Below are 26713 nucleotides of genomic sequence, written 5' to 3' on the forward strand. Positions count from 1 at the left end.
GAAATGAAGTACCATTTGGAGCAATAAGGTATAGACGTTAATTGGAATCAAAAGGAAAAGGTGATTTGAATACTTTTCTGGAAAAATATTTAACGTGAAACTTGTTTCTTTGCCCTGAAAGAGCCAACTTCAAAGCAGAAACCAGTACCATGAATTGGATGAATCTATCGCTTTGGTTTCTGAAAGCAATGTGGCTTTTCGCAGTTAATGGAACAGTACTGCCATCTACTAGCGAACTAAGGTATGGCTCCAGAAGTTCCAGAAAGCGCAAGTGTCAAGTTGTCATAAGTATGCCAATTAAAAGCTGAAGAGTTTTTGAACAAGGACAAATGTGACTTGCACATGGCAACCATCAGGTTTTAAAAGTGACTACTTTTGGTGTTTTTGACTTATGACAGCATTTCACAAGAAAATATCTCTGGCTCTCCTATTAACCTGCAGACAGGCAAATAACAATGTTAGCATTTGAATTAATAAAATTGAGAGACTTGGAAACCTGGCTGATTTTACCAACTAAATCAAATAAGGTTCCATGTTAATTATTTCCCTCCGCTGAAATAATGCCTGTGTCCTATGAGTGAGTTAAAATCAAAATAGCTAGCTCATTCTAGGTATTAATCTGGAAACCCCTCTGAACTGCTTCTAGTATATTTACATCCTGTCTTAAATAAGATGAACAAATGAGATTTGAGTGTTTTTGTAGCATCCATGTGGGGATATTTTCAGGATGGCAATCTTAATGTCAAGGCTATGGAATGAAGAGTGAACTATTGTTGAATGGGATCTGTTTTCTTCCTTTAGGACTTCTGTCCTTGTTGCTGAATGATGTTATGCAATATGCATCAAATCACAGCTAATTTGCAAACTCCAACTGGGAAGTCTTATAGTAGAACTTCCGACAATGTCAAAGCAACTGACTTTTAAAGTGAGCATGGAGAGGGACTGCTTGTGAAATGCTGAGGGTTTGAAGTGATATCATGAGCCAAGGTGGGAGGGCTGTCCCTTGCACCCAAACAACCATCCTTTGTTACTAGTCAACTCACTCTTGTGCTTGATGCAATTTTTTACAGAAAAGTGGCAACATTTCTCTGTCTTCCGGTCTTTGCATGGCTCTATTCTTAAAAAAAAACTTCAGGCTCTGAAGTTACTTGATCAATGTTAAAACTCACACAACACCAGATTATACTCCAGCAGGTTTATTTAGAGGCACTGCTTCTTCAGGTGGTTATGCATTGGTGATCAATGGTTGCCCCCACCTCTACTTCATTCCTACTTCTAATCTACGTGCCCTTCAGGGAAAAAAATCTTCGAAATTCCAACTGTAATTCGCTGTCACCACTGCCCCCGATTATTCATGGCACTTGATGAACATCCAGGATGACCAGATTTCTTTTTCCCAACTAAATATTGAGAAAATCTAAGCCATTGCCATGGTGCCACACATTTCATCTCTTACCACTTATTCCATCCTTCTCCACGACCACTGCCTCAAGAACCAGTGACTCTCAACACTGGCACTCTATCTGACCGTAAGTTGGCCTACTATTCCTATTTATGCCTAATTACCCAAGCCCGCTTACACGAGCATAATATGCAACAGCAGTAGTAAGTAATTCAGCCCATTAGTCTAGTCCACTGTGCAATTAGATCATGGCTGATTTGATAACCCTCAACTCTTTTCTCCTGTTGCCCCATAACTCTTGATTTGTTTAGTGATTTAAAAATCTGTATATCTTAGCCTTGAACACATTTAATGATGCAGCCTCAACAGCCCTATGCAGTAAAGAATCACTACACTTGGAAGAAACTCATCTCTATCTTAAATAAGGTAATCTCTTCTCCTAAGATTATGTCCTCTGATCATAGGGTCTATCACAAAGGGAAATAATGTAATCTCATCCACACTGTGTCAAACCCCCTAAGAACTACATGTTTCAATAAGGTTGCCTCTCATTCTTCTCAACTCCAAAGAATAGAGACCTAAGCTACTTAACCTCTCTTCATCGGGCAGTTCCTCTACATCTGGGATCAGCCCTGTGAACTTTCTCTGGACTGATCCCAATGCCTATATACAGTATCTTTGAAATCAGTAAACTCAAACTGTTCATAGTATTCCAGGTGTGGCCTAACTAGTGTCTTGTATACTATCTATTCATCTCTGCCATTTCTTAGTTCCCCATCGTAGTTCTCTTACAGAATGAGCCTGGAGGAATTGTGTTCTTATTAGCTTCTCACTTCCTTTTCATATATTTAAAGAAGTTTTTGATGAATGTTTTGATATTACTTGTTAATTTACCCTAAAAAAAAATTATTTTCTCCCTTTTCTTGTTGGTTTCTAATACTATATCAATCCTTTGGATTTCCAATAAGCTTTGCCACAGTACATGTTTTCTTGGTTAACCGTGGTTTATCTACCCTTCTTTTCCTCTTTAAGGATCCTTGAACATGTTATCACCTCCCACATTCATGTTGATTCCATGTTTAGATCCCTCCAAATTGGTTTTCATACCCACCATAGTACTGTAATACTACTTATCAAAGTCAAAAATTATACTGTGACTATGAGCAAGATGAAGTATTGATTAAGCCGTACTCTTAAAGAGTTCAGCTCATCATCTCCACTGACATTCAGCTTGTGTGTAGTTCCGTTCTTATCTAACTGGTACAGTTAGACCTTACTTGCAGTAGTTTCTTCTGAAATTTTTCAAGGTTCTATTCTTTCACTTTTCACACTCACTGTCAGTCAGCAATATCATTGAAAAATAGTAACTTACATTTAAAAAATCTAAAGTTCCTTCAAGTCCAAGAGTAGATAGTTTACCTTAGCTTCATCCTCCTGCACTATCCACATATCACCTGATCATCTACTCACTCATCACCCCTGTGTACATTGATTCTCAGTCAAGTAAAGTGGATCAATGTCTTGATTTCAGAATTTTTATCCTTGCCAAAACCCTCCATGGCATCAACTCTTTCTCTCTGCATGTGAAAGCATGAGAGAGAATGCAGAAAACATCTGTAATATAGTTCCAGGGATGGAGAAGTTCTAGCTGTATAGACAGCTTGAAAAAGCTGGCTATGTTCTACATGTAGACAGTCAAGAGGAGGTTTGATGGAGGCATTCATAATAATAAGGGGTCTGGACTGAGTCATAGAATCCCTATAATGTGGAAAGACATGGCCCAACATGTCTGCACTAACCCTCCGAAGAGCTTCCCTTCCGTACCCTATAACCCCACATTTACCATCGTTCCAAGTTCGGTATGACTCTCCTTCAACTTCTGGTTCTGTCATCTTGTACATTTTAATTGCTCTTCTGGCTGGGTCTTGGGTAATCAAATGTAAGAATTAGTAGGAGTAGGTAAACCAACTCCTCGAGCACGCTCCACCATTTAGTACAACCACAGCTGACCTCATCACTGCCTTAAGTCCACTTTCCTGTCTGTTCTCCATAACCCTTCAAACCATGACTAATTGAAAATCTGTCTCTCTCCCTCCTCAAATTTATTCAGCATGCTGGCATCCACTGCACTGCACTGGGGTAGTGAATTCCACAGATTCACAACCTTTTGAGTGAAGTAACTTCTCCTCATCTGTTTTAAATCTGCTACCCCTTATCCTAAAACTATAGCCTCTTGTGGGGCAATCTAAAACAAGAGGAAACATCCTTTCTACTTTACAAGTCCCTTTAGCATCTTATTAAATCTCTTCTCATTCTTCTAAACTCCAGACAGTATAGGTCTAATACAATACAACTACCTCCTTCAAGTAAGAAGAAAACTCTACGCAATACTTCCAGGTGCAGTTTCACCAATGCCTTGTATGTCTGCAGCAAAATCTTCCTACCATTATACTCTTCCATTAGCAATAATCAACTTTAGGAAGAAAGGAGAAGTTCCTGTGAGTGACGATAACCCATATTTTTTTCTGTACCACCCACGTAGATACCATGATCAAGAAGGCACAACAACACTTCTTCCTCAGAAGGCTAAGGATAATCACCATGTCCATAAGAGACCTCACCAATCGATTTAGGTGCATCACTGATTGGTATGGCTACCGCTCTGCCCAGGAGCATAAGAAATTGCAGAAAGTTGTGAACACAGAATAGACCATCACATAGGCCAACCTCCCATCCACTGGCTCCACCTACACCTCTTATTGCTGCGGAAATCAGCCAGCATCATTAAAGATCCCTCTCACCCAGATTACATAGAATATTACAGCGCAGTACAGGCCCTTCGGCCCTCAAAGTTGCACCGACATGTAGAACCAATCTGAAGCCCGTTTGACCTACACTATTCCATTCTCATCCATATGTCTATCCAATGACCATTTAAATGCCCTTAAACTTGGTGAGTCTACCACTGTTGCAGGCAGTGTTCTGTGCTCCTATTCTGAGTAAAGAAACTATCTCTGACATCTGTCCTATATTTGTTACCTCTCAATTTAAAGCCACGTCCCCTTGTGCTAGCATCGCCATCTGAGTAAAACAACGCTCACTGTACAATCTAAGATTATCTTTTATGTCTTTGTTAAGTCACCTCTCAACCTCCTTCTCTCTAACGAAAACAGCCTCAAGTCCCTCAACCTTTCTCGTAAGACCTTCCCTCTGTATCAGGCAACATCCTAGTAACGGATGACATGAGAACAGTGATAGATCTGTCCCTGGAGTAGTCTTGAATTAACAACCTCTCGATTAACGGCTAATTGCGCTACAGAGACTGGTGTAAGGGACTGCACTTACGTATAATGGGAGAACTGGTTTGTAAGGACAGTTATTTATACTGAGATGATGGCAATCTTCCAACCTCTCCTGTCAGGCAGAAGATACAGAAACTTAAAACACTTTTTCCCTGTGGTTATTACACCGCTGAATGGACCTCAAATTTCAAATCTTTGTTGATCTTGCTTTTATACACCCCCTGTAACTTTTCATGCCTCATACTGTTCAATCACCCTCTGATCTGGATACCTATATGTTATGATCTGCGAGTACTGGACTCTAAACAAAACTTTTCACTGTACTTGGATGCATGTGACAACAGGAAATTATATCAAATCAACAACTGACAAAATTCTATTACCTTTCTGATTACCTGCTGTAGCTGTATGCTGCATTTCTGAGGACACCTGAGGCTCTGCACCTCATCCACTCCCTGCACCTTCACTTTGCTCATAAAAAGAGTCACCTAAACCTTAAAATCTAGGCCTCTGCCTAAACTAACACTCACTGGTATGTTTCATCTTGTGCTGGAGGTACCGTTCAGACTTGTCGCGGCGCGCCTCTGGAGGGCGAAAGGTAGAGAACGCAAGTACAGTTAGTACCAACCAGAATGACATACTTTGTTCGGAGCCTGCTGCTGTGGGCGATGTCATGACGTGAAAGGCGCCCTTCAAGTACATGTTGTTGTTGTTGTTGTTGTTGTCGCTGCTGCCGTTGTCGTTAGGGGGCGGGGCACGTGCCCCGTACGTAATTGCGTCACTCCGCCCACCCCCCACAGCGACACGTCCGCGTCACTCCCGTTTTCAATAAAGTTGAGTGAAGCGTCTGCGCTTGCGTACTGCGGGGACCAGGGTTAGCCGGAGGCCGCGGGCGGACACACACTGCGCCATGCCCAAGAATAAAGGTGAGGGCCGCGAATGTTGTGCTCGCAGCCGGTTTCGGCTGGCCGAGGCCGAGGCCTCGTTCGGGCCGGCTGCCGCTGGCAAGGCCTGAGTCTCGGCTTGGGAGTTGGAGGCAGGGCCCTGTCGACACGTGCTGGCGGAGCCGGAGCCGGAGCCGGCCTCGGCTTGTCACCCCCTGCGCATTCACCGGCCGTTGGTGTTTCTAGGCCCCGGGCTTTGGCTCACCCCCTTTCTCTTACCGCACCGCCCCCCCTCCCCTCCCCCATGAGGAATATTCCAGAACTCCCTTCAGGGGAACCCAGCAGACTCCAGTCTTGTTTGGTTCAGGTTGTTAAAGGAGGAAAATGGGGCCGAGGGAGGGGTTATTGTTCAAATGGCGATAAACTCGGTCTCCTGAGCAACATTGTCCTGGCGGTGCTAACTACTGACAGTTTTCTTACTCGTCTTCTCAAAATCATAACTTCGAGTCTTCCAGTCCCTCGGGTCCCAGTACTATTTCCCCGTTCTCCTTTACATGTGGGTTATTTAACTTTTGCTTTTCAAGTTCCTGTCCATATTGTACAAAACTCAGTCGACACGCCACCTTGCAATAGATTTTCCTTTAGTTAGTTATTTAGTTCAGCGTGATTTTGTTCGCTTCACGGGGTTAGAAGGTTTTCAGAATAAATGATCGACTTCCGCCGTAAATGACTAGAAATTGACCTTTGCGCTACTGTCGAGTTAAAGGGAAACAAATGCAGGATGTGACCTGTGTCAGGCTGCAAACTCCAGTTTTACCTGCATCCATTGGAGTGGGTGGTGTAATGAGAAAGCTCTTGCGTGACTTTGTAGTTTTTAGCTAGTTAACTTGTCAACATGTAGATTATAACAAGGGGCAATGTTAAAAACAAGTTGCTGGAAAAGCTCAGCAGCTGTGGCAACATCTATTGAGTTATGTTTTGGGTCTGGTGACTCTTCTGCAGAACTGATGATGTGATGCTTTGACCTAGTTCTGAGGAATTAAACCAGACAGGAGTTCAAGAGCATTTGTGTTAGCAACCACTATATATATTTTAAATTTTGTTTTGGAAAAGGCAGAAGATGGCCTGCAAAAACAAAAGATGTTGGTTGGAGAAAGAAAACTTTTTTATTTAAATTGCCTGTACAGATCATTGGTTAGGTCACTTTTGCCATACTACATTAAGTTCTGGGCTCCCTGCTATAGGAAAGATTGTTAAATTTGAAAGGGTGCAGAAAAGATTTACAAGGATATTGCCAAGGTTGGAGGATTTAACTTATAGGGAGATGCTGAATAAGTGCGTGCATTTTTTCCCCTGGAGTGGCAGAGGCTGAAGGGTGATCCTAAAGGGGCTTATTTAATCATGAGGGGCATGGATGGGGTGAATAGATAAGGGGTGTCAAAAACTAGAGGGCATAGATTTAATGTTCAAAGGGAAAGATTTAAAAGGGATCTTACAGAACAACTTTTGCTTATAGAGCATGGCGACTGTTCAAAATAGAATCAGTGAAGTACAAGCCCAAGATGTTCCCTTTTGGGTGAAATACAGGAGCAACTAGCCCAGTGAACCTGAGATGTCTGGTAATACTCAAGACTGGGTAAGAAGGGAAAGGGAAATCTTTTCCAAAGAGATAAAGGGAGCAGATCGATGGAGGCCCTAGTGAAGTTACAAAATTCAAAGGGACTCCTCTGTGGAAACTGGGAGCAAATTACAGGGGCTCTGACCCAAATTTTAAGTTCTTCTCTAGCCATGGGTGGTGCCAGAAGGCTGGAAGACAGTAAATGTGGTTGCATCTTTTGAAGAAAGGTAACAGAGATGAACCAAGGTATTAGACCAGTGAGGAGGAAGGTCTTCAGTTACAGGAGGATATAGATTGGGCAGGTCAGTAGCAGATGAAATTTGTTTCAGCGTTATGTGATGCATTTTGGAAGAAGTGACAAGAGAAAGGATTATGGAGTGAATGGCAAGACAGTTGGAAACTCTGGAACAGAGGGATTTTGGGGTGTTGATCCACAATCTCTGAAGGTGGCAGGGCAGGTTCATAAGGTAGTTGAGACACATTCAACAGTTATCATTATCATTGGTGGCATAGGTTATAAAAGCAGGGAGGCTATGTTGGAGCTGTACATGACTTTGGTTAGGCCATGGCTGGAGTATTGTGTAGTTGTGGTCACTATATTTTAGGAAGAATTCTAGATGGGTTGCAGAGAAGATTCAGCAGAATGTTGCCTGCAGTGGAGCAATTTCTCTGAGAAGAGGTGGGATGATATCGGGTTTTTAGAACAGAAAATGCATCGGGGTCTGATAGAGGTCTGAGATTGCATGGACAGGGTGGTTAGAAAGCATCTGCTCCCTCTAGTTGAAGGGTCAAAAACAAGGGGGCTTAAATTTTTCACTTGAAAATTAAGAATTTGAGGCATTTGTTTCATCCAAGTGAGGCTATTGAAGTGTTCAATCTTTTTAAAAAGTATTTGCATGAGCACTGTGCCCATATCTTTGAATGTTATGACATAAGAGTGCTGGAAAATGGGGCCAAAGGCCTCTGATGCATGGTTTGGAGTACTACTTCAGATTTAATTGAGGGATTTTTGCTTGACACTCTCGTGTACATGCACAAAATTATGTCAGCTGGGTGCGTCTGTTAAGTAAAGTACAGCTGACAATATGAAAGAGAGTGCTGGAGAGACTCGGGCAGTCTCAGCATTTGTGGAGAGAGAAATGGTCTGTTGTGGTTTTTCTGAAGAGTTCCTCTGGTATTGTTAGTATCATCTTGTTGCCATGTCTGCCATGTCTTAAATACATCCACTTGTAGTTAGTGTTCATTGGCTTTGTATTACCCATTCAAAATGCCTTAAAACAATTTTTAATTTTTGCATCTAACCCAAAACTCAAAATTTGGGCATGGATTATTGCTCAGTGGGACGTGGATTGAGATGAACATTCTGTTGAGTGTTTTTAGATTATTGAATCTTTTTTTGCATGCTCTGACCTGCATTGCAGCTTTCTCATCACTGCAGTTTTTGTATTATCTATAAAGATTCATTGGTAGGTGGGATTTAACACTGATAAATATGAGGTGATTTTTTTTTAGAAGGAACAAGACCAGGGAGTACTCAATGGCAAGACACTAGGAAATTCAGGAACAGAAATCTTAGGGTACTTGTCCACAAATCCCTGAAGATGGCAGGGTAGTTAGTTGGGAGCATGAGGCATACGGGATGCTTGTGTTTTAGTTGTGGCATAGGTATATAAGAGCTGTTGGAGCTGTACAAAATTTCGGTTGGGCCTCAGCAGGAAAGTACCATGTGCAGTTCTGGTTACCACACTATAGGACAGATTAGATTGAACCAGAAAAGATGCAAACAAGATTCACCAGGATATTGCCTAGGATTGAGCCTTTCAGCTGTGAAGAAAGGCTAGAAAAGCTTAAAATTATTTTTCTAAAGTATTGGATGAACACGAAGTATCAAACATTTGCGGCTTTTGGCTAGTCTGGGAAAGTAGGACTGATGTGCATAGTATAGTTTTGGATTTACTGACTTGATGGGCTGAAGGGCCTCTTTTATATGATTAATTTTATTTTGTTTTGATGGAACTATGAGCATTTTATCAGTAAGCCTCAAACAATCGTTAAACGGGAGCAAGATAATAAAGTAGTTACTGGGAGTCAGTGGGCCTGTAAGCCAAGTGTTTGAGCTGGAGCTGTTTCACTAGTTCTGAGAAACAGTCACAATTAAATAATCAATATTTCTTTCATTTTATAAATGCTTTATTATTTTAAAGATTGTTTTTAGGTTTACCAGTAAAATGCCCTTTGCTTCTAACAATTACATTTAAAACTAACAATCTTTGAACCAAAAATTGTATATTCTACTTGTCAATACAAATTCAAAAAAGTTGTAATTTCTTTGAATCATGGTTTGAGTGTTTGAACAACCCTTGGGTCCATAAACTGGAGTACCAAAGCAAGTTTTTCTAATAACTTACGAACTATATTATGGAGTTGGAAATTGCTCCATTGCATTCTTCAAGTATCAAGTTCTGAGACTGGTCTCTAGTATTTTGTACAAGCAAGGCCTTTGAAGTCCTGCATGGTAGACTGGTTAGTAGGGTTAGATCGCATGGAATCCATGGAACTAATTGGAAACACAACTTGGCTTGGTGGTAGGAAAGGGTAGCAGTTGGGCAACAAGAGGTGATATTTGGATTGGAGGTCTGTGACTGACAGTGTGCTGCAAGGATTGGTTCTGGGTCCTCTGTCATTGACATCAATGATTGAGTGAGAATATAGGTATGGTTAGTATGTTTGCGCGTGATATTAAAATTGGTGGTGGACTGTGAAGGAGGTTTTCTAAGAGTACAAAGAAATCCTGATCAGGTGGAGTTTAATTTAAATGTTGCATTTTGGTAAGGCAAAGCAAAGCAGGACTTAATCAGTTAATGTTGGGGCCCGAGGGAGTGTGCTGACCAGAGGGACCTAGGGAGGCTGGTTCATTTTTTTTTTAAATTGGCATTTCATGTAGATAGTGGTGAAGAAAGCTTTTGGCAGTGAGTTGGGGTGTCATATTGCGGTTTTACAAGACATTGATGAGACTGCTTTTGGAATATTGCATTCAATTTTGGTCCCCCTATATTATAGGAAGGATCTTGTTAAACTACAAAAGGGGCAGAAAAGGATTAGGACGAGTTGTAAAGAGGTAGGATAGGCTGGGACTATTTTCCCCGGAGTGTTTTGAGGCTGAGGGGTGAACTTATAGAGGGACGTGGATAGCATGAATAGGCAAGGCCTTTTTCCAGCGTCGGGGTGTCCAAAACTTGAGGGCATAGGTTTAAGGTGAGAGGGGAAAGATTTTAAAAGGGGCGTGAATGGAAGCTTTTTCTGTCAGAGTGGTAGAGGCAGATACAGTTACAACATTTTAAAAGGCATTTAGACAAGTACGTAAATAGGAAAGTTTTTGAAATGGATATGGACCAAACACCAGCAAGTGGACTATTTCAGTTTAGGACGAGGTTGACAAGGATGAGCCGGACTGGAGGGTGTGTTTCCATGTTGTATGTCTCTTACTCTTAAATGAGCAAAGACTGGAATTATTTAGTGGGACGCATGAGTAAAATGAGGGTACTGCATATACAGCATTAACTTAGCTATCTTGCCATGAAAAGTGTGTGCAAAAGTGCTGAAAGCAATGGATACATTACTATGTATACCTGTAGCTATCAACACTGATGGGTGCCAAGTAAGCTCAACTTGGCATGAAAATGGGTTTTAAAAGTATTTAAGTTCTGCAAAAAGTTCCCAAATGCAATTTCATCCTCTCCCCGCCCTCCCTCCCCCCAGACATTTCTGCTGAGCATAACTGTAAAAGCAGAAACCTTTTTAATTTTCAAAAAAAGATTTATCAATAATGGTTTTGCGAGTACTGTACGTTAGTTAAAGCTTTGAACAACGTGGAGTCTCTATGTCAACCCAACTGGAACAAAGGTTGAGTCAGCGTTATCTGCAATCTATTCCATATCAGCCAATTGAGTGAACTAAATGCCAAGGAGTCTGATTTGTTGTGGCAAAACACCTTTTATATGTTATAGCCTGGATCTGTGGTTGCGATAGTAAATGTTCAACTTTCTTTCCATCACATGGCTGACCAGAAATCTATCCAATTTTGTCTGCTGTTGACAGATGAAGGAATGATTTTATAAATGCATCGTCCTTATCAAATGTTTGATCAGATCTTTGAATGTAGAGCTGCTAGCTTAGAAACAGAGATATTGCACACTCTCACAACTTCTCTGATTTCTTAGAGAGTTTTAAAAAAAAACTTGTGCTGACATTTGTAAACCTTGTGGAATCAATCATTGCGTTATTACAATCCAAATGTTCAGTGGCTGTTAAAGCCACAGCATTTTAGAGAAAAAAGACTGGCTTGTAAAATTTGATTGGTGTTTGATAAGTTCCTGCTACTTGACTGAGTATGAAAACTAATTATTAAATATACAAAAAGGGGATTATTGCTCAGTTTGCATTGCTGAAGAATACTTCAGTGGTCATGTTGAAAATATAAACGAGTATAAAGTATACAGTCACTTATCAATATTTGCTATGTTGCCCACAAGGAGAGATGGAAGAGAAGCTGATAGACCTGTCTTGTGACCACACATTTGGAGACCATCATAGAGATGTACACCACAAACAAACCCATTGGTCCAACTTGTTCATACCAACCAGATATCCTAAATCAATCTAGTCCAATTTGCATGCAGTTAGTCTGTATCCCTGTAAACCCTTCTAATCCTATCTGTCTACAGAGGAACCTCGATTATCTGAAATATACAGGCAGGAATTATTTCATTTGGTTAATTGAATGCTGGATAACATAGTTAGCCAAGCGTCGTGAACTTGTACGGTTAATCTGAAATTCATTTAATTGAATGCCGGATAATCGAGGTTCCTCTGTAGATGTCTTTGAACTGTTGTAATTGTACCAGCCTTCACCATTTCCTCTGGCTTACTGGAATTATGTTTCAGGAACTAAATTATTGTTCCAAAATTGGTAGAAGCATTGAAAGTATTTCCCCTTGCAGCATGAATTTATAAGTAACTTCTGATATAGCAGCAATACAGAATGTTTGTCATTGTCCAATATTGTATCTAGGGTAGAGTCACTGCAGTGAGAACATGCATAGACCGCTAATTCTATCTAAATACCTCTAATGCTTTAAGAATACAATGTACATTTTTTTTTGCATGAATCCAATGTAGTTTTCATGTACGACTTGTGACTAATCTGTTGGGAAAAAGATTCCTTCAGCCAATGATGAGACCCATTGATTAAGCCCAAGGTCTTTTGGATAAAAAAAAAATCAACATTTTTTGTGTCCAGGCTAATTTTGTATTTTTAAATTCAGGTAAGGGAGGTAAAAATAGGCGACGTGGTAAGAATGAAAACGAATCTGAGAAACGTGAGCTGGTGTTTAAAGAAGATGGTCAGGGTAAGTATGATGTACATTTTAACAGAATTTTGACCCCATATTCTATATGTTATAAAATCATAGAATTATAGAGATGTACAGCATGGAAACAGATCCTTCGGTCCAACTCGTCCATGCCGACCAAATATCCCAACCCAATCTACTCCCACCTGCTGGCACCAGGCCCATATCCCTCCAAACCGTTCCTATTCATATACCCATTCAAATGCCTTTTGGATGTTGTAATTGTACCAGACTCCACCACTTCCTCTGCCAGCTCATTCCATACATGTTCCACCCACTGCGTGAAAATGTTGCCCCTTGGGTCTCTTTTTATCTTTCCCCTTTCACACTAAACCTATGCCCTCTAGTTCTGGACTCCCCCACCCCTGGGAAAAGACTTTGTCTATTTATTCTATCCATGCCCCTCATAATTGTGTAAACTTCTATAAGGTCACCCCTCAGCTTCTGACACTCCAGGGAAAACAGCCCCAGCCTGTTCAGCCTCTCCCTATATCTCAAATCCTCCAACCATGGCAACATCCTTGTAAATCTTTTCTGAAATCTTTCAAGTTTCACAACATCTTTCCGATAGGAAGGAGACCAGAATTGCATGCAATATTCCAACAGTGGCCTAACCAATGTCCTGTACAGCCGCAAGGTGACCTCCCAACTCCTGTACTCAATACTCTGACCAATAAAGGAAAGCATACCAAAAGCTGCCTTCACTATCCTATCTATCTGCGACTCCACTTTCAAGGAGCTATGAACCTGCACTCCAAGGGCTCTTCGTTCAGCAACACTCCCTAGGACCTTACCATTAGGAGTACAAGTCCTGCTGAGATTTGCTTTCCCAAAACATAGAACCTCACTTTTATCTAAATTAAATTCCATTTGCCACTCCTCAGCCCATTGGCCCATCTGATTAATGTCCTGTACAGTACAGTAGTTGGGAGGTCACGTTGTGGCTTACAGGACACTGATCAAGATTCAGTTGTACTCTGAGGTAACCCTCTTCATTGTCCACATCACCTCCAATTTTGGTGTCATCTGCAAACTTAATAACTTTACCTCTTAAGCTCACATCCAAATCATAACTCCCCTAACCCAGGGAAAAGACCTTGCCTATTTACCTATCCATGCCCCTCGAGATTTTATAAATCTCTGTCATGCCACCCCTAGGCAATATACCTTTTTAAATGCATAGCCGTTTAAGGTAGCAATGTTCTGTGACTGCTGTAAGTTTTTTTTTGGTAACACCAACAAATGTTGCCAAAATGAAATCATTCTGGCCATATTAGCTTGGTACCAAAATTGAGATTGCTAGTTAGAATGACTTGGCGTCTTGATCATGGAGATTTTGTATTAATAACACCTGCCAGTTTGTTGGATTTTAATTTCTGTACTCTGATTTATTATTGTCTGTCCACTGCCCTGAGAAGGTTGTGCTGGTTATTCTTAAATTGAACAGAATACCTTGGTGCTGGCTTTTGGTGCCTTTAAGCTGCTCATGGCCTTGTTTATAGATTTAAGCATTAAACAGCATTGGAATTGCATTCCTTCAGTGAATTGAGAGTTTACATAGACTGTTGTTTACTACTTCTGGCATGTAGTTATGACCAAGTAACCATAGAGTCACACAGCATGGAAACCGGCATTTCAGCCCAGCTTGTCCATGCTGATGAGTTTCCTAAACCAAACTAGTCTCATTTGCCTGTGTTTGGCTCATACCCCATCCATGTGCCTGTGTAAATGTTTCTTAAATGACACAATTGTACTCACTTCCACGACTACCTCTGGCAGTCTGGTCCAGACACTCACTACCCTGTGTAGAAAAAAATTGTAGACATCTTTGTACTTCTTCCCCTGTCACCATAAACCTATGCCGTCTAGCTTTAGACTCTCCTACCATAGGGGAGAAAACTACTTTATGCCTATGGACCTTTTATAAGGTTACCCTTCAGTCTCCCATGCTCCAGGGGCAAAAAAGTCTCAGCCTATCCAACTTTTCCTTTATAACTTAAACCTCCCTGTCCAGTTAGCATCCCAATAAGTCTCTTTTCTGTACTGTTATTAGTTTAACATCCTTTGTATTGTAAAGTGACCAGAACTGCACACAGTACTCCAAATGAGGACTCCCCAACATTTTGTACAGCTGTAACAAGATATCCCAACTCCTATGTGCCATTCTCTGACCAATGAAAGCAAATATGCCAAAAGCCTCCTTCAACTCCCTCTCTATCTGTAACTCCACTTTCAAAGCTATGAACCTGTACCCCTTGATTTTTTTTCCTCCGGTCCCTACCCATTGACTGTAAGTCCTGCCATGATTTGACCTATCAAAATGCAACATTCTCTGCAGAATATTCAGTCTCCAGCCTGCTCTTGTAGCTGCAGCATTAATGTAGGTGATCTACTCCACCTTCCACTTAATCAACTCCCTGACTGTTGATGGTTGGGATTCAGTTGTGGTAATTTGTTGATCATAAAAAGAATGGGTGCATTCTGACTTGTCAGAGATGGCCAGTGTACAGCACTCAGTTTAACAGTTAGCATCAACCTGGTCCCATGAAAAATTGAGTGCTTCCAGACAGGGTCACTAATCATGTCTCTTTATCTAGCATCTAAGTTGTTAGAGATCAAAAACTTTCTCTTTACTTGTTCCCAGCCCCAAGCTGTCAAGTTACCCAACTGCAGCGTGCCTACTAAGATCTCAAGTCAGATAGCGAATGCTTCTGTCTCCACACCCATGGCATGTACATGGATTAATACACATTTCATGGAGAAAACCAGATGGAATCACATCAAAAACTGTAACTCAGAATCTGCATCTCCACTATATGGTTAATATAATTTTAATGTGTTAAAATGCAATTCAGTGTGATGGAATTGGAAGTCACTCATCAGCAAAATCTGGCATTTCAAAACCTCGCAACAAATTGTATTTTAATGGGACGGCTGATGGATAAAATCCAGTCAGTCGCAATTTATGCCTGAACAGTAGATTTAAAAAGTTATGTTGTACTCGAGGCATCCAAACTATTTTAACGTTGTGACAGTTAGATAACCACACTGGAATAGTAGAAAATTCCAGGCATGTCAACACATGATTCTTTTAAAAGGCATCTACTTGAATTGTCTGTGAGAACACAGCAACTGTATTTTGAAAACCATTTAATGTCTTGTTTCTTATAGCTTGAACTCTGATAACTCAGCAAGTTAATTCATAGAGGTGCAATAGCACGAAGCTATCAGATCTAGCCTGATCACTTTAAGTTACTGCATTGGATAAGCCTGCCATTCCATATTGATTGTGACAGCTCTCTAGGAAACCTCTTCCCCAATGCTTGCTGCAACTCCACTTGAACAGCCATGAAAACAATTCATTTTGACAGTTAATAAGACTATACTTCCAACTAAGTCTAGCAATCTGTCATTGAGAGAGAATCCTGCCATCCCAGGAATCTGTTTGAATCACTCTTTTCCCAATCTGTCACCTTACACACAATACTCTGCCTTTGTTTTTCCAAACTGAACAATTTTGAATTTACCGACATATTGCATTTGCCCACTCACTGAATTTGTCTAAATTGGCTTGCAGCTTCTCTCCATCCTCTTCCCTACTCTCTCTCATTCCTAGTTTTGTACCTTAACAATCATGGAAGCATTAGCCGGAACCTAAGCACCGATCTCTGTAGGAGACCATTTGTCACCGTTTTCTATACCGAAAAGGACTCCTTTGTTCCTACGGTTTGCTGTCTGCTAACCAGTTCTTGATCCATGCCAGTACATTACCACCAATCCTATTTCTCATGGTTGTTTTGTTTTGGCCACGTTTCTGGAGGTACTTTCACAAGCAAAGTGGAATAATTACAACATGCGTCTGTCATTTAAGACATAGTTGTTTGAAGGTAACTCCAGGTTTTTTTTCCTCTAGAATATGCCCAGGTGATTAAGATGCTGGGAAATGGGCGTTTGGAAGCCATGTGTTTTGATGGTGTGAAGAGACTTTGTCATATTCGAGGAAAGCTGAGAAAGAAGGTGATAACTATTTGTATGTATGCACTTTGCCTTTGCTTCCACTTTCCCAGCCAAACAGTTTAATCAGGGCCCACAAACAGATTATTGGCTAGAAAATGCCATGTATGGTAACTTCCCAATTCTAACTATTACACCTTCTGTCCTTTTATGTTAGTGTTCCTGCTATCCTTTAGAAATTTTAAACTTGGAAGTAGCTTCTCCCATTTCTCTATACAAATACAGTTTTCTGACATCAATGTCTGTTGAAAAGTCCAAGTGACATTGCTGACTTTGGGCAGCTTGACCAATGACTGAGGTCAGTTTTCCTTATGGAGTTTAATTATTGCACTTTCGTGATCTCACTGTCTGGAATAGTTTCATATAGTTTTGTGACCATATTGGAAGTATATGCTGACTTCAGTTTCAGTGGGTTAAATCTAAACCTGTAATTTTTCACCTGCCCAATCTCTTCCTTGCCCCCCACCCATGCTTATTTTCTGATTTTTTTTTTAAAAAGCAAAGAACTGGAAATCAGAAACAAACTTAGAAATTGCTGGCAAAAACACATCTGGTAGCATCTGTGCGGAGAAAGCAGTGTTAGTGTTTTGGGCTGTTCAAAATTGATTGTACTGAGAAAAAGGTTGGGAAGAATGCTGAAGATGGAGCCCAGAGGGGAGAACACAGTTGAATAGACAAAGGAATGGGCAAAGGTCTACCTGGAGGAATAAATTTCTGCCAATAAAGACTGACAGAATTTCCATTTTAATCTTTTTCTCCTTGTCCACATTATTACTTTCACTCAATTGTCTGTTGACAGTGTTATGATACTGTTCCTTTTAACAAGGTTATGTTGTCCTTGTTTTTTTTCGGATAGGGCGGCATGGTGGCTCAGTGGTTAACACTGCAGCCTCACAGCACCAGGCACCCGGGTTCAGTTCCAGCTTCGGGCGACTGTCTGTGTGGAGTTTGCATGTTCTCCCCATGTCTGTGTGGGTTTCCTCCCGGGTGCTCTGGTTTCCTCCCAAAGATGTGCAGGTTAGGTGAATTGACTATGCTAAATTGCCCATTGCGTTAGGAGCATTAGTTTGAGGGAAATGGGTCTGGGTGGGTTACTTTTCAGAAGGTCATTGTGGACTTGGGCTGAAGGGCCTGTTTCCACACTGTGGGGAATCTATTTTAATCTTTAAAAAGATATAAACTCTGAAAGGTATAGGTTTGAAGGGTTTTAGGGCCAGTTTGATTATTGCTGACAGATGCTGCCTCAGGCAAAAGACATTTTAAGTTTTTAAGAATCTCACAGGACTAGGTTATAGTCCCAACCGATTTATGTGGAAGCACTAGCTTTCAGAGTGCTGCTCCTTCATCAAGTATTTGTGGAGTATAAGATCGCTGGACACAGCAAGAATTCTTGCTATAAATTCTGTGTTCCACGATCTTATACTCCACAAATACTTGATGAAGCTAGTGCTTCCAAATAATACTGTTGGACTATAACCTGGTCTTGTGTGATTTTTAACTCTACGCCGCAGTCCAACACTGGCATCTCCAAATCAAGTCTTAAGCAACACAATTAAAAGGTAGTAGCTGGTTCTCCCAGCTCAGCTTTTCCTCTGGTTTTTGGTCTGGCTACACATGAAAGCAGTCAGACAGTTTTGCAGCTGCTGGACCCAAAGAAGCAGGTCCATGCTGATACACTCTGACATCTCTCCTCTAAGATCCTGATTTTTACCTTTTGTGCCAAGGTGTGTTTGAGGATTGTTGCAACTATTTGGAAAAGCATCATTAAGTTGGGATGATGTGTTGGGTTTTCACATGAGTTGTTATTCTGTATTCTGTTCTGTTAGTGTTTCATTTGGAAATCTTGTAAATTGTTTAAAACTGAGTTTACCAGCTGCATCCCTCTTGGAGAATCCGTATTGCACCTGCTTAAAACAACTAGCAAAGTTAGGGTCTGGGTCTCTTTCTTGAAATGATTTGAGGGGGTTTAGCCAGTTCCATAACAAAAGTATTTTGTATATTCCTCAAGTGACTGCCTCCAGCCCAGGCTCACCCTACGTGGATTCCAACTCAAGTTTCATTCTTTGTGTTTTGAATGAACACAGTCGCAAATATTGCTGAAGTGCAGTGAGACTCTGTCATGTATTGCTGTATGCACGCCCACAATCTCTTCAGCATCACTGCTTCACAATAGCTTTTGAACTGCCCTATCCACGTGTGTAGCTCCACTGCACCCTTCGGCCCATTCAGCATTCTGATAAACTTTCTTCTCCTTTTCAGATATGAAGAGATGCAGCAGCTTAAATATCCAACCCCCTTTAGTTCAATTCAATCCCCTGATCCCACTTTTTAATCAGTTAGTTACTATCCCATCTGAACCTCTGGTCTCTGAATGTTTTGTACTCAGCAAAGGTCTCTTTTATTCCTTTTCACCCCATTTGAATGAATTTTGCGGACAACATGGCATGCAACTCTTCTTCCTCTGCCTTCGTGCCATTTCTTTGACAAAAGTGCTCTCCCTGTCCCACAAACTCCTTCACCCACCTCTAGAACTCTGTCTGGTCTTTTACCTGCACTCAACCTGTTGAAGAACTGTTGACGTAACATTGGTTGACTGAATTTCCCTGTACCCCTCAACCATTCAAACCTGTCCCCCTCTGAACTGATTGCAGTCTGCTCTCAGTTCCAAGCGTGACTTGTAATTGAGCCTGCCAATCAAAGGTCGTGCTTTTGTTCTCTGGCATTCTGACTTCTACATTGTGGAGGCAGAGTACTGGCTCTCAGGTGCCATCATCTATCTCCCCTTAAGCCGTGATTCCACCATTGGAACATCAGGCTTGTATCTACAACAGTCACTAATCTTATTTCATCCAGTGATCTCCTTACATCCCCCTCTTCTCCCCCGTCCACTTAAACTTGTGATTTTGGATGCTTTTTGCCAGTTTCAGAATTTGTGGGTTATAGCTGCTGCCTCTTAGCATGGACATGCAGTCCTTTTGCATCCCCCATCAGAATAGTCTCTGGGCTATCTACTGCTTCCTGGAACCGAAGGCCTGAACTGTCCCCATCCTCTATCATCCCTTCCATCTGGCTGAGCTTGTCACCCTGAACAACTTTTCTTTTAATTCCCCTCATTTTCTTCAGTAAGAGTTGTGGCCACAGGTACATGCATGGGCCCCAGTTATGCCCAACTCTTTGTGGGATACATGGAGCATTCCTTGTTCCAATCTTATTCTGAACCCCACCCAGAACTTTTTCTCTGCTATATTGATATCCCGGGTGCTGCTTCCCGCTTTTGACCGGAACTGGAATTTTTTTTATCAATTTTGCTTTTAAATTTCGCTGCTGTCACCTTCACCTGGTCAATCTCTGACTCTTCCCTTCCTTGACATGTTTCCACCTCTGGGGATAGACTGGCCACCAAATCCATTACGAACCCGCTGACTCCCACAGTTACCTTGACTATACATTTTTACACCCTGCTTCATGTAAAAACTCTATTCAGTTCTCCCAGTTTCTGTCTCTGCTGTATCTGTTCTAAGAGGTGACTTAATTGAGACGTATAAGATAATCAGAAGGTTAAATAGGGTAGACAGTGAGAGCCTTTTTCTTTGGATAGTAATGGCTAGCACAAGGGGACATAGCTTTAGGTTGAGGGGTGGTAGATTTAGGACATGTCAGAGGTAGTTTCTTTACTCAGCAGTAGGGGCGTGGAGCGCAGTGCTTGCAGCAGTAGTAGACTTGCCAACTTTAACAGCATTTAATGGTCATTGGATAGGCATATAGATGAGAATGGGATAGTGTAGATGAGATGAGCTTCGGACTGGTTTCACAGGCTGGCGCAACATCGAGGGCCAAAGGGCCTGTATTGCACTGTAATGTTCTATGATTCAGTTTCTGCAACGGGGCCTCCAAACCGTTTACTTTCCTCAGCCAAGGATTCCCCAGCACCGTGGATAACAGAGTCCTTGGCTGTGTCAGACCCATCTCTTGTACTTTGCCCCCCGCCAATAAAATGTTATAAGATCTCTGTAGGCCTCACTCACCATTCCACCAGCATCCACATCTAATGGATTAAAAGCTTCTGTTTGTCACCTACAGCAGGATACCACCACCAGGTCCACTCCTTTCTGTTCCCAACTCCCTCCCCCCACCTCGCCCTCATCGCACCTTACCATGCAATTACAGAAGCATCTGCATGTTTACTGCCTGCCTCCCTCTTCATCCAAGGCCCCACACACCTTCCAGGTAAAAGTGATTTATCTACACTTCACTCAATCTAGTCTACTGTATTTTCAGTTCTCGATGTGGTCGCGTCCTCTTTGGGGAGACAAATTGCAGATTGGACAACCATTTTGTAGAACATCTACGTTCTGTCCACGAGAAACCCTGAACTTCCTGTTGCTTCAATGTACTGCCATGTTCCTTGGCTAACATCTGTCTCTCACTTCCTGAATGCTCCAGCAAAGCTGAATGCAAGTTGAAGAACATTGTTATTTTCTGCTTGGGACCCTGCAGCTTTCATACTCCCTCAAGTTCAGTTTTAAAGCCCAAGTACCACCTCACATGTCCTTACCCCAAAGCCCACACACCAAACAGTGTCATGAGATGGGTTGCTACCACAATTAACTAATTGTCATCCACTAATAGTTCCAATTTACAGCTATTGATTCTCGTGGGCAGACCTTTACCTGTTCCTTTGCCTATCTAATTGTTCTTTCTCTCTTCGGGCTCCATCTCCACCTATTGTTTAGTCTTCCTTCCATGCCATCTTCAGCATATATACCAGCTGTTTTCAAGCTGCAGTCAGTTCTGAAGAAGGGTCTCTGGAACCAAGTCATTAATTCTGTTTGTTTTCCTCCACAGATGCTGCCAGACTTGCTGAGTTTTTTCCAGCACCTTCTATTTTGTTTATCTTACGTAATTGTTTTCTGATTTTGTGACATTGCATGAAAAACTTTCTGTATTCTGTGCCTGTGAAGGTATTGTAAACTTCAGAAACATGTAGCTGACAATATCAATTTGGTGAATGCCCAAGTCCTTGAGTGCCAAATTGGCAGGCACAATATATTTAGATTATCCAGATACATCTGCATTATGTTGACTTAGTTTTAACTAGATTTAGGAATGATTTAACTATATTTTGCAGGTTTGGATAAACACGTCCGACATCATATTGGTTGGGTTGAGAGATTACCAGGTATGCCATTTCTTCATAGAATCTTACTGACACGTATTTGCATTCCATACAATGATTACAAATGTGTTTTAAATGTAATTGTGCATGTTGAAAGTTATAAGTTTCCGGTTTTATTCATTTCTGACAGACAGGGGCACCTGTTTTCCTGAAGGCAGAAGTGTTGAGTAGTCGTGCATAGGTTCTCTGCCACGTAAAATAGGTTTGACTGTGATCCCAGTAAGTGTGTCTCGTCAAGCATACTTACAAATACAGGATAACATTTGTGACTTTTTATGCTCTCTGTTTATCATTCAATTGATCATGGCTGATTTGCAAACTCCATACTGCTTCACAATTTCAGTTAGCAAATATCTATCAAGAGATTTAAAACTCTCGATTGATCTTTGCATTAATTGGTGTTTGATGCCATGGATTCAAAACTTACACTGGAGAAATGCCATTCTACTGCTGACAGGTTTAGGTCTAATTTCCAAACCATATGCCCTTTCCAGGCTCTATAGCACTGGACGTGTTCCAGCTCTTCCTCTCTGAAACTGCAATCTTGTCATCCCATAACTATCGAAATTAGAGAAAAGACAAATGTTGACTTACCGTCTGATATTAGAGAATTAATCATGCAAAACAATTAAAGAACTCTTGTCTTCTGAAAGATGCAGGACTTCCTTCCCTCACACTTCTGGGAATAATTGAAGAAATTGGAACCAGTAAAATTGTAGTCCTGGAGAAATTTAATGGGGCTGAAAAACTGATAATTCCTAGGGCCTGATGTACATCCTAGAGTGCTAAAATAGGTGATCACAGAAATTGTGGAAATATTTGTTGTCATGCAAAATTTATGTAAGTTTGGAGAGGCAACAAATGTAACCATATTTTTTTAACAAAAGGAAGAAACCTAGGAATTGTATATCAATCTGCCTAACATCAGTAGGAAATTGCTGAAATCTATTACAAAACATGATAAATGGGATGGTTTGATAACAGTATTTAAAGTTAACATGGATTTATGAAGAAAATCCTAGTTGATTAGATGAAAGAAAACCAGTGGAAGTGCTATGTTTGGATTTTGAGAATTTTTGATTTGGTTCCATGTGAATTTAATGAGCAAAATTCAAACATATGGGATTAATAGTAATGCACTGACATACTTGATGAATCAGTGAGCAGACAGGACTCTCTGGGAATAAGTAGTCATTTTCGGTCGGGTATTGCAGGTATGAGTACCTGGGATCTAAGCTATTCACAATGTCAGTAATTAGGATGAAGCAATGAACTGATATTTCCACATTTGCTGACCACAAAATTAAACGGCAATGAGTAGTGATAATGTGAAGAAGCATTGGGCAAGATGAGTGGGCAAATAGATGGCAATTGCAGGTTAATATGCATAACAGTTAGAAAGGCAAATGGTGTGTTAACTTTCATTGTAACAGGATTTTAGTGTAGCAGGGAGGAAGTCTTGGCCAGCTGTATAGTGCCTTTATGTGACAAACAATAAGTAGAATGTTGAATGCAGCAAAGGCCCAGCAGGCATGATGTAAGAGGACAAATTGGGTCAACTAGATCTGTACTCACTAGAGTTTAGAAGAATTAGAGGGGATCTCACTGAAACTTATGAAATTCTGACAGGTCTGGAAAGGTTGGATGCAGGGATGATATTTCCCTTGGCAAGAGTTTACAGTCTCAGAATACCCAGTGTGCCATTTTTAAGGTTAAGGTTGAGATGAGAAGTCTTCATTCGAATGGTGGTGAACGTGTGGAAATTTCTACCACAGAAGACTGTGGAACTCAAGTAAGTCACTGAATATATTTTAAAAAAGAAATAGATTTCTAGTTGCTTAAGGTGCTAAAGGATATGGGGTGAGAGTGGGAGTATGACATTGAGAGAAGATCAGCCATGATCATGTTGAATAGCAAATTGGGTTGTTGGGCTTAATGACCTACTTCTGGTTTCAGTTCCATAAGACTCAATGTTAGCTGGCAGTCTCTAAAAAGGGGACTTTATCACTGCCTTCTGGAAGTCACATAAATGGCATTGCCCTGATCACCACCTCTATAACCCTGATTTTATTTTTGTTGCAGAAGTGCAGTCCAAAATATCATTGTACAGAAATCTATTAAGATGTATGGAAATGGCTTTGGATTGTTAGTTTTAGATCCATTTTGACTTTTGTTTAGTTTTTAATAACTTTTTTTATTCAAGAAAATTGCATTTTAACATTTTTTTCGTCTCTTGAAAGGATAATAAGGCTGATGTCATCCTGAAATATAATGCAGATGAGGCAAGAAGCTTAAAAGCCTATGGTGAACTTCCAGAGCATGGTATGGGTTCTATTGTCATGTCTAACTTAGCTAAACTTTGTACAAGTCTTTTTTACTCTCTCACTTGATCTGTTTATTCTCCTTCCCACAGCCAAAATTAATGAAACAGACACATTTGGACCTGGTGATGATGATGAAATCCAATTTGACGATATTGGGGATGATGATGAGGACATTGATGATGTAAGTACAAGAGCTGAATAAAAGTAAACTTTTCTGTTGTGGATACCAACTCCCCTTGTTTTCACTATCAGTAGTGATTATTTCATTCACTCATAACTTCCATTTCTCCCATATCATTGCTTATTCTAGCCGTATACCTCATTTTAATTCTATCTTTCATGGGATGCTTTTCAGCTCAGTAATGTTTGAGCAGCTTTTAGCTTCTGTTGCTTTTATTCTTGACAGGTTTTTCTCCCCTCTCCTGCCTACATTATGCCTGTCTCCAATATGTCTCAACATTTTGCTGATGACTCATTAGGCTAACTAGCCTGTGGTGTATCTTTTTATCTCTTCCTCAAAAGGACCTATATTTGCTTTAGCTACTTTACATTTTGGACTCCAGACAACATAAAACACTGAAATGTTTATAGCTAGACTGTTAAGATTTTTGTGGCAAACTTTGTCATGTTGTGGCTGTACAAGATGCTGGTTGGGCCACGTTTGGAATATTGTGTGTAATTCTATTCTCCTTCCTATAGGAGGGCTGTTGTGAAACTTGAAACTGTTCAGAAAAGATTTAAAAGGATGTTGCCAGGGTTTGAGCTATAGGGAGAGACTGAATAGGCTAGGGCGTGACCTTCAAGGTTTGTGAGAGGCATGGATAGGGTAAATGGACAAGGTCATTTCTCTGGGGTAGGAGGGTCCAGAACCAGAACCAGTAAGATGAGGGGAAAGATTTAAGGGACCACCCTTTCATGCAGATGCATGGAATGAGCTGCCAGAGGAAGTGGTGGCTGGTACAATTCCAACATTTAAAAGGCATCAGGATGGGTATATGAATTGTGGGATACAGACCAAATGGAACTAGATTAATTTAGGACATCTGGTCAGCATGGATGGATTGGACTGAAGGATCTGTTTCCATGCTGTACATCTGACTCTATTTAAATAGATTTACTTTTTTCTGAAACCATGGGCAACCTATGCCAGAAGTGAATTAATGGTATGTTATGGTACAAATGCACTATACTTATGAATAGTCTTCAAATCTGAATCTTTTATTTTTTAGGTCTACACTTTTTATATCCACTGTCACATTTTATAGATTTCTACTTTGTCAAAATTCATGCTCATCACTATAAATCTTTTTAATGGAAATATTAACACTTATGAACAATCTTAAATGCTTTTGCTTTTTAACCTGCCACACCTTTGTTCATTTTTACCAATCCTTCTTGCATTCTGCTGGAATTGGCTACTACTACTTGTGCTAATTTTATCCCCCTGCAAGTTTGTCCTCTTGGAATTTTTGGCAGTCATCCTTTAGATAGAGGGATGATCAATATTAATGTGCAGATTTTAGAAAGTATCTCTGGTCTAAACTGCTAATGTGAATTTTAAACAATTGGTGCCAGCACCTGCTCATTACTCTTCAATCAACTATTATAGGACACTTTTTATAATTTACCTTAAGGCTAACATCTACTGTAATCCACTTGCATATTACCTCAAGCTTGGTGAGACCTGTCCCTTTTAAAGTCTGATTTTTTAAAAAAGTTTTTCATTTCTAGATAGTATTCTGTAGTAGGGATAATTTTTCCTAGACTTGAGTTCTCTCACCCTTAAGATACATGTGGAATACTACATTTAAAATATGCATTTCCTGGGGTATAGAGGAGTGTTTACTTGATGGAATATCTACAAATTAATCTTTAAAATTAAAATTTGTTCAAATATTGCAACAGCTGAAGGAAAGTGGTTAAACAGAGCACTTAAGGTATTCTACTAGAGTTAAAACAGCAATGTTCTAAGGCTACAATGTACTTTTGTTCCGTGGAGACCTTTTGTAGACTTACCAAGTTCTGGAAAAGCTGGCATGGTACTTTGATCACTTAGCAATATTGACTTGTTTTAACATTTGTGCCAATGAAATGTCTAATTTTGGCCACCAGTGAATTGCTATTTTTTTTAAATCCAAGCTATTTTGTAATCAGCCTCCAACTTGTTGCATAAAGGGTGCACATTTATCTCAGTGAATTAGTTTGAGTAGCAAAGATGTAATTTCAGGCTCTTGCCTGAAGAGTGGAGTTGACCTTTATCTCCAGAGATAATTGTCTGAAATGTAACAAACATGTGTTTTCTTGCAGATTTAAATTGAGATTGAATGTGGGTTCCAGCCTTGTACTCGAGCTTCCTTCAAATTGATTTTTTGGATTTCACGTGAAGATTCTGTGTGGATGAGTTGATTTATGGCTAACGTATCTAAAATCCATCGTAACAATTTTTGTTTTAAGTCATTAGTGTATATTTATATTCTTTCATCACATGAATAAAAAAAGGACCGAGGTGGAGTTTGGTAGGAAGTACAACTCTTTACAATAAAATGTTAAATTGCTTTGGGTTTGACTGTGTCGTAATTATC

At 40.5% G+C, this 26713-nt stretch overlaps 1 protein-coding gene across 1 annotated transcript; it reads left to right on the plus strand.

Moving 5' to 3' along the window:
• Positions 1-5522: 5522 nt before the first annotated feature.
• On the plus strand, positions 5523-26686 carry LOC132820989 (eukaryotic translation initiation factor 1A, X-chromosomal). The gene is made up of 7 exons (XM_060833436.1): positions 5523-5630; positions 12531-12614; positions 16531-16634; positions 21760-21810; positions 24048-24129; positions 24221-24312; positions 26439-26686. Exons 1-7 carry the CDS (start codon positions 5615-5617, stop codon positions 26442-26444), a joined length of 435 nt encoding a protein of 144 aa, XP_060689419.1. The 5' UTR covers positions 5523-5614; the 3' UTR covers positions 26445-26686.
• The last annotated feature ends 27 nt before the right edge of the window (positions 26687-26713 follow it).

This window comes from Hemiscyllium ocellatum, chromosome 12 (genome assembly GCF_020745735.1).
Source record: "Hemiscyllium ocellatum isolate sHemOce1 chromosome 12, sHemOce1.pat.X.cur, whole genome shotgun sequence".
Classification (NCBI taxonomy): Eukaryota; Metazoa; Chordata; class Chondrichthyes; order Orectolobiformes; family Hemiscylliidae; genus Hemiscyllium; species Hemiscyllium ocellatum.